Source organism: Muntiacus reevesi, chromosome 18 (genome assembly GCF_963930625.1).
Source record: "Muntiacus reevesi chromosome 18, mMunRee1.1, whole genome shotgun sequence".
Lineage (NCBI taxonomy): Eukaryota > Metazoa > Chordata > Mammalia > Artiodactyla > Cervidae > Muntiacus > Muntiacus reevesi.
Genome location: NC_089266.1, coordinates 4,338,063 through 4,346,105, shown reverse-complemented (window position 1 = coordinate 4,346,105; position 8,043 = coordinate 4,338,063). Strand labels below are relative to the sequence as shown.

At 56.1% G+C, this 8,043-nt stretch overlaps 1 protein-coding gene across 1 annotated transcript; it reads right to left on the bottom strand.

Moving 5' to 3' along the window:
- Positions 1-1,723: 1,723 nt before the first annotated feature.
- On the bottom strand, positions 1,724-7,240 carry SOX9 (SRY-box transcription factor 9). The gene is made up of 3 exons (XM_065910591.1): positions 6,452-7,240; positions 5,270-5,523; positions 1,724-4,689 (listed from the first exon to the last, which is right to left on the bottom strand). Exons 1-3 carry the CDS (start codon positions 6,880-6,882, stop codon positions 3,803-3,805), a joined length of 1,572 nt encoding a protein of 523 aa, XP_065766663.1. The 5' UTR covers positions 6,883-7,240; the 3' UTR covers positions 1,724-3,802.
- Between the last annotated feature and the right edge of the window lie 803 nt (positions 7,241-8,043).

Below are 8,043 nucleotides of genomic sequence, written 5' to 3'. Positions count from 1 at the left end.
CCGAGTCTCCTGCCTTGCAGGCAGATTCTTTTACCATCTTAGCCATTAGAGAAGCCCCAATCTGACAAATAAGGGAAGTTTGGGGAAAAGAGGTGGTTGAGATGGGGTGGAAGGTGTTGATTTTAATTGACAACAGGATTAGGGCACGTCCGGGTGCACGGGAACTAATGAACACCACAGAGACTTTTGGAGAGATTCCGTGAGTGTTGGCAAGGGGAAAATAGAGATTTTTGTGCCCGCAGAGGAGAGAAGCTGGGCCCGAGCGAACGTGATGACGCTCTGGCACAAACAAGGATCAGGGCTTGTTGAAGGTATTTACAAAGGAGGAGAGTATAATGTTGCCTCGATTTGATAACTACCATTTTCCTGGTTGTCACGATCCTCGCTCAGTACGCAAGCCGGGACTCCAGTAAGCAAAAGCAGACAACGTGAGGTTATCCCAAGTCTGAACGCTGGTGAAGAGTGTCAAGAGATACCAGCCCAGAAGCAAACCCAGTTTGAGATGAGAAGGCAGACTTGCCTGCTCAGAGTCACTTCCCCAATCAGCTGGGCTGTGTGCTGCAGGGGGGAGGGGGGAGGGGTGGGGGAGTGTCTCCGTGTGGGGGTGGGAGGGAAGGAGTGATTTCATCTGTTTAATGAAAAATGACCTGAACGTTTCTCTGATCTTGGAAACTCCCATGTAACGGAGGCCAAGGAAAACAGGATTAGGTCTTATTACTTCTACGATGGCTTTGCGTCTTCTCAGAAGGAGTTAAACTGGAGGGAACAGAGAAAGAAGGGAATCTCATTCCGTTGTGCCAACAGATACAGCCGGAGACTGAAGGAGACAGTTTCCCCTGGTCTCCTTCGGACAGTTTTATCTTGGCTTCCTTTGCCTTTTGAATGGACACCCTGTTTCTTTGCTGTGTTCATAATCACAGGGGGTTTGCACTATTGAATTCAGACAAGCAAGTCACCTCCTTTGGCATTGTTTTCTCGCAAGCCACTGACTTCAGGGTTAATACTCCCCCTCTGACTTCTGCAAGGAAGCAGCATTTGCTCTGAAGCCATGAGGGTGTTAAAACCACAACCAACGTTTTGCCAGGAGGGCAAACGACTGGTACGCGATTTTCTATGGAGCCCACTCCAGTACTCTTGCCTGGAAAATCCCGTGGACTGAGGAGCCTGGTAGTCTATAATCCATGGGGTCGCAGAGAGTTGGACATGACTGAGCAACTCAACTTTTAAAACTTAAACTTATGTCACCTAAGGTGGTTGTTTATTCGCTAAGTCGTGTCTGACTCTTTTGCGACCCCATGGGCTACAGCCTGCCTGTCTCCTCTGTCCATGGGATTTCCCAGGCAAGAACACTGGGGTGGGTTGTCATTTCCCAGGGGATCTTTCCAATCCAGGGAACCCCATCTCTTCCATGTCTTCTGCCAATGTCTCCTAAATTGGAAGGTGGATTCTTTTTTTTTTGGAAGGTGAATTCTTTACCACTGAGTCACCTGGGAAGTCCTAGGTGACCTTGTAGGGTGACACTTTTCAAGATTTTTCTGCTTTGATTTTTGGGGACACAGTCTTTAGCAGATTTTTAGGACTTCTAAAAGTATACATACCCCCCAAACATCACAATGAACAGGATGCCACCATTTCTTTGGTGCCCCAATTCTTCAAATCATCCTTTTAACAGGACAACCAAATGAATAAGTCCACAGGCCATTTTCTTTTTAATGCAATGTATATTTATTGTAAACAATAATATACAAAAAAAAAAAAAAAAAGGAAGGAAGAGAAAAAGGAAAGGTAAGTTTCACAGAGAAAACAAAAGGTTTGGGTGGGGGGACAAGTGGAACAAACAAAACACAAACACAAACCAAACCTTACCTAAAGACAAAATATGATTTAAATGCCAGGTTTCTTAAGTTACAGAAATATTTTTTTTAAAAAAAGATCTGCTTTTATACAGAAATGGAAAGATGCCATATTATAAGAGTGCTTTAAGATTTTATTCTACTGACTTCTAAAACTGTTAATATATCTTTTTTTAAATAAAAAAAAAAAAGTTTGCTGTCTTTTTTAAAAAGCAATCCTCAAACTCTCCAGCCACGGAAGTAATTAGGAATTAAGATTTGTCAGTGGGCTGAGCCTCCTCCCCTGTTCCTGTCTCTCTCCAAGAGACATGAGGGGACGCTGATGACACACGCTTGTATTGTTGGTGTCAGCACACACACAGACACAGTTTAGACAGCCCCGAGATCTGTGGCAGAAAACACTGCGAATGACTCAGTGATACACTACATCTGCAAACTCTCATGTGTACAAAAAGAGAAACACGTTTCCAGTTTGTTTTCAACAAAACAACAAAGAGGAAAGGAAAAAAAAAAAGGACAAAAAAGGCATTTATACAAATCTAGGACAAGGAATCCAAAGAAACTTTTAATAAAAAAAAAGATTAAAGAGATAAATAAAAAAAAAAACTGGTTACAGTTAAGGACATAATTTAACAACAGATGACCATACCCTTTGAGGACAGCTGCAATAACCTATTTTAAAGAAGGTAAATTTAAAAAATAAAAAAAAAGAGGGAGATTTTTTGTTGTTGTTGTTTTTCATTAAAACCTCTCCTTACAAAATAAATAATTTTAGCACGTGGAATGTCTGGAAGGTTAACTGCTGGTGTTCAGAGAGGCACAGGTGATAGTGAGAGGATTCTAGCATCTGTATTCCACATGGGGCCGGGGCAGGCGACCTGGGGGCGGTGTGCTGGGGCACTTATTGGCTGTTGAAGCAGTCCCCAGACAGATTTCGTCTCCTTGCTTGCCTTCTGCTGCTTAAGATTGTGGCGAACAAGCAAATACAGGAAGAAATGCACTCAAAGAGGGGGCAAAAATTTTCCAGCAGCATGGTTTTAAGGCTTTAAGGTGGCTTTTTTTTCTTGCTTAAAAAACATATATATGATAAAGCTTACCAGATGCTCACGCAATAGTCTCTAGACTATTGTTTACTTCTGTCTTTGCAAAATAAGGCCTTGATTTTTCTTTCTAAGGCAACTTCTCCTTGAATTGGAAAGCCTGAGGAGTTAAGCAAAGCTCACCCTCCCCAAACTGCCCAGTAACACAAATCTGCGGCTTCTGCAGGTTAATATAACACACATCATTTTTTTCTTTTTCTTTTTTTTTTTTTTTGCTGTTTTTTCGTTCCTTTGTTTGTTTGTAAGAGAAAGCAAATCTGTACAAAAATACTCTGGCTGCAAGAAAAGCTAGGGCACGCTGTTCAAACTAGTTTTAGCTGTTGGAAAAATAAGAGCATTTAATTCTTTTTATCTAAAAATATGTATAAATCCCCTCAAAACGGTAATGAATCATACACAGTACATACTAAAAAATATTTAAAATAGAGAATATTCCTCACAGAGGACTTTCTTTTTCTTTAATTACTGCTAAAAAATAATTACGAAGTCCAAACAGGCAGAGAGAACTGAGCAAGTGGGTCACACGAGAGAATCTCCATCGTCCTCCACGCTCGCTTTGAAGGTTTCCAGTCCAGCTCCGGCGTCGGTCCGCCGGTCCATTCTGGCCAGCAGTGAGCTGGCCACCGGTCTAACGACAAGGCGGTGATGCGTCTGGATAGCTCAACGTTTAGTGTCTTGGGGTCTGCGAACGAGTCGCCTTCAGCGTTAACGTGTCTTTAAAAAAAAAAAAAGAGAGAGAGAGAGAGAGAGAGAAAGAAGGAAAGAAACATGTCCCAGGGTCGCGCGCGCGTTTCTTGGGTTCTTTCTGCGCTCATCGCGGCCGGCCTCGGCCGCCCCGGCGCGCTCTTCTCAGGGCCGGGTGAGCTGCGTGTACACCGGCTGCTCCCAGTGCTGCGGGCTGTGCGTCTGCGGGATGGAGGGCACCCCCGAGGAGTCGGCGATGGGCGTGTACATGGGCCGCTGCGCCGGGCTCATGTAGCTGAAGGTGGAGTAGAGGCCGGAGCCCTGGCCCGCCGCGGGGCTGTAGTAGGCGCCCGAGTTCTGCGGGTCGCTGTAGTCGTACTGCGCGCGCGAGACGGGCGGGTAGGCGGGCCCGTAGTGCGGGAGGCCGAAGGGGCTGTAGGCGATCTGCTGCGGCGAGTGCTGCTGCGGCTCGCTGTAGTGGCTCGGGCTCAGCTGCTCCGTCTTGATGTGCGTGCGCTGCGCGGGGCCCGGCTCGCTGCCCAGCGCGCCCAGCGCGTGCGCCGGCGGCGGCGGCGGCTGCTGCGGGGGCGCCTGCGGCGGGGCCGGCTGCGGCGGCGCGGCTTGCGGCGGCGGCGGCGGCTGCGGGGGCGCCTGCGGCGGGGCCGGCTGCGGCGGCGGCGGCGGCGGCTGCTGCGGGGGCGGCGGCGGCGGCGGCGCCTGCTGCTTGGACATCCACACGTGGCCCGCGCCCGCCGGGCTGGCCGCCGTGCTGCTCACGCCGTAGCTGCCCGTGTAGGAGACCTGGCCGTGCGTGGCCGGCACCCCCGGGTGCCCGTTGGGCGGCAGGTACTGGTCGAACTCGTGGACGTCGAAGGTCTCCATGTTGGAGATGACGTCGCTGCTCAGCTCGCCGATGTCCACGTCGCGGAAGTCGATGGGGGGCTGCCGGCCCCCCTCTGGCAGGGGGCGCCCCTCCCGCTTCAGGTCGGCCTTGCCTGGCTGCACGTCAGTTTTGGGGGTAGTGGGGGGCGTCGGTGGACCCTGGGATTGCCCTGCGGGGCGGTGAAAGAGGGAGAAGCACAGGGCCATCAACCACGGCTGCGCGGAGGCTCTGGTCCCGGGGTGTGGGGGGGTGGGCGCACCTCCCCACCCTCCCTCCCCGCATCCGCGAGGGAGGCGCGCTGCGCCCGAGATAAGGCTTAGAATGATTAACCCGCCGGTACACATTCGGCAGCCCCCTTTTATCAGGGGAGGGTCCAAGGCCCCGGAGGGTCCGGAAGACCACATTGCTACTTGTAGAAAAGCCCTGTGTGTGCTTTTGGGGCGGGGGAGCAAAGAGAAAACGGGGAGAAGGCCGGTAAAGCTGTAAAGGCATTTTTGCCTTGCAATAAAAATTAATCTGTTAGGATGCAAGGATTAGGGGGTGTGTTGTGTGTGTCCAGGGACTTCGCGGGGCCCTGGGGTCCTGGGCAGGGAGGGGAGGAGAACTGGGCGAATGGGCGCAGGGCTTAGTTTGTCTCCCTCCTCGGGGAGCGCCTGGTCCCTAAGCAGACCCTCCGGGTGTCTGGGGGGCGGGGGGCGGGCTGCCTGGGTGGGGTCCGGCGGCTCGGCCCGGGGGCGGGGGAGGCTCACCCGAGTGCTCGCCGGGGGAGTGCACCTCACTCATGCCGGAGGAGGAGTGCGGCGAGTCGGCCTGCAGCGCCTTGAAGATGGCGTTGGGCGAGATGTGCGTCTGCTCCGGGGCCTCCTCGGCCTCCGCCTGGCCGTTCTTCACCGACTTCCTCCGGCGCGGCTGGTACTTGTAGTCCGGGTGATCCTTCTTGTGCTGCACGCGCAGCCGCTCCGCCTCCTCCACGAACGGCCGCTTCTCGCTCTCGTTCAGCAGTCTGGGGGCGGCGCGGGGAGAAGGAGAGAGGGGCTGAGCGAGCAGGTCGGCGAGACCCGGAGGCGACCCCCACCCCGCGGCATCCTCACAGTGGCCCCCGCCTCCCTGCCTGACAGCCGAGACTGCAGCTCACCGCTCTTCTTTGAAAAACAAGAACCGCAAAACTTCGTCCTCTAGGTGCGACCTGAGCGGTGCCTCCCCGCCCCGCCCTCTCCCCTTCTCTTCTATTTTGGAAACCCTGCGGATGAAAATAGCTCCCGCTCTCCCGGCCTTTGCTACTGGATATTTACCCGCCCCGCTTCCGTCCGCAACACCCTCTGAACATTTTCTAAAAAACCACTTAATCTGCAAGAGGCTGCTCCTGCCGAACCCCACCCCCCCGCCCGCTAACACACACAGGGCACCCACCTATTTCCAGCAGCTTCCAACCCCATCCCCCACCCCGTCCGCTTCCTGCCAGGGGACCCTCGGGCCTTGGTTTGCCACCCCCGTCCCCCGGCATTCCATCACGGCGGGCGGAGGGCGAGCGCAGGTCAAGGGAGGGGGCGGCACAGTTCTATCGCCACCGCAGCCCCCACTTGGGCCTTCACAGTGGGCGGCAGGAGATGAGGCTGGCAGCCGGCCCCACCGCGTCCCCTGCGAGTGTCCTCCCCTCCTCTGCGACCTGCCCCCCCCCCCGCCCCACCTCCCCCTCCCCCATTTCCCCAAGAGCAATCCAAGAACTCGGTCAAACTCGCAGCCAAGTGACACCTCGTCCCCGCACCCCACGCCGCCAACCCTCGCCGCCTCTCGCCCCCCCGCCCCCGCCCCAAGCCTGCGGAGGGACGGGCGACCCCCTCCTGCGGGGAGGCGGGGCGCGGAGAGGCCGTCGGGGCCAGCGCCCCCGCCGCCGCGGAGCCCACCCCGCCGCGCCCGCCCGCCCGCCCTACCTCCAGAGCTTGCCCAGCGTCTTGCTGAGCTCGGCGTTGTGCAGGTGCGGGTACTGGTCGGCCAGCTTCCTGCGCGCCGCCTGCGCCCACACCATGAAGGCGTTCATGGGCCGCTTGACGTGCGGCTTGTTCTTGCTCGAGCCGTTGACGCGCACCGGCATGGGCACCAGCGTCCAGTCGTAGCCCTTGAGCACCTGGCTGACGGCCTCGCGGATGCACACGGGGAACTTGTCCTCCTCGCTCTCCTTCTTCAGGTCCGGCTCGCCCTTGGGGAACGTGTTCTCCTGGGGCCGCGTGTTCTCGGTGTCGGAGCCGGAGCCCGAAGGGCAGGGCGAGCCCGCCGAGTCCTCGGACATGGTGGGGCTAGGGGCGGCGGACAGGCCCTTCTCCTGCTCGTCGGTCATCTTCATGAAGGGGTCCAGGAGATTCATACGCAGGCCCGGGGCAGGGGCGGGTGGCCGGGAAAGGCGAGAAGCCGCGGCGGCTCGGGCACTCGAGGCGCGGGCTCCTCTCCCCTCGGCGGCCCGGGCGCGGGGCGACCAGCTCCCGGGGAGCCTGGCGCGTCACTCGGCCGCAGGGACGAGCGTTTAGGAAGGCGCGCGGGGGCCAGCCCGCAGCTGCCCGCTCCAAGTGGGGGAAGGCGAACTGGAGAGGAGGAGGAGCAGGAGGGGAAGAGAGAGCAGAAAGCGGGGGCGATTGCACCCCTTCTCTCCTCCCTCCTGCAAAGAAAAGTTCCTGGAGTGAAACTGGCAAGTCTCGGCGCCACTGAAGTTCCAGGTCAGTTTCAATCTCCGCTCTGCGCTCTCCAACTCCCAGTCCAGCGGCTCTTTAATAAATACAAGGGCCAATCACAGCGCGGCATTTGAGGGGTTGGCAGGCAGCTGATTGGGCCCGATTTTGGGGGGGGGGGGGAGGACTGTGGCGCTGGGCAGGGTGACGAGAGGAGAGGGGAGGAGCGGGGAGGCGATCGCTGCCTCTGGTCCCGCGGGGGTTTGGGGGGGGTGCACCGGGGAAGGCGGGGGACCCGGGACTTCCAAGTGTGTAAGTTTGCCGTCCTCTCTTAATATCAGAATTCGGTGCCGTCTCTGCGCGAATCTTTGCGTGTGTGTGTGTGTGTGTGTGTGTGTGTGTGTGGACTAGGATTTGTCCCCACCCACAAGCATTTCTGTTCAGTTTTCTCCGCGGTCCCGGGGACTTAACTGGGTTTGCAGTATTCGAAAAGCTATCGCTCCTGCTCCTTCCCTAACTCCTAGCCCAGTTTCCGCGCCTGGAGCCTGCCTCCTCCGAAAGTGCTTAGAAATTGTCTTTTGAAGCAAATGTTTTGGTGACTCAACGTCCGCCGTTCCTCTGTAATAATCCGTATAAATAGACGAACATGCTCTGGTTCGCCGGGGCCGTGCGGCTCGTCGGGACTCGGCTGCGCTCGGCGCAAGGAGAATCAATGAAAACCACAGCGAAGTGCCCCGCGCGCGCCGGCGGCCGCGGCGACGCCGGAGCCCCGCGCAGTGGCGGGAGCCGGCCCGCGCCTCTCAGACCGTGAACTCTGACTTAGTTCTTCTCCCGCCCCGTCCCCCCAGCCCGCACCCCGCCGC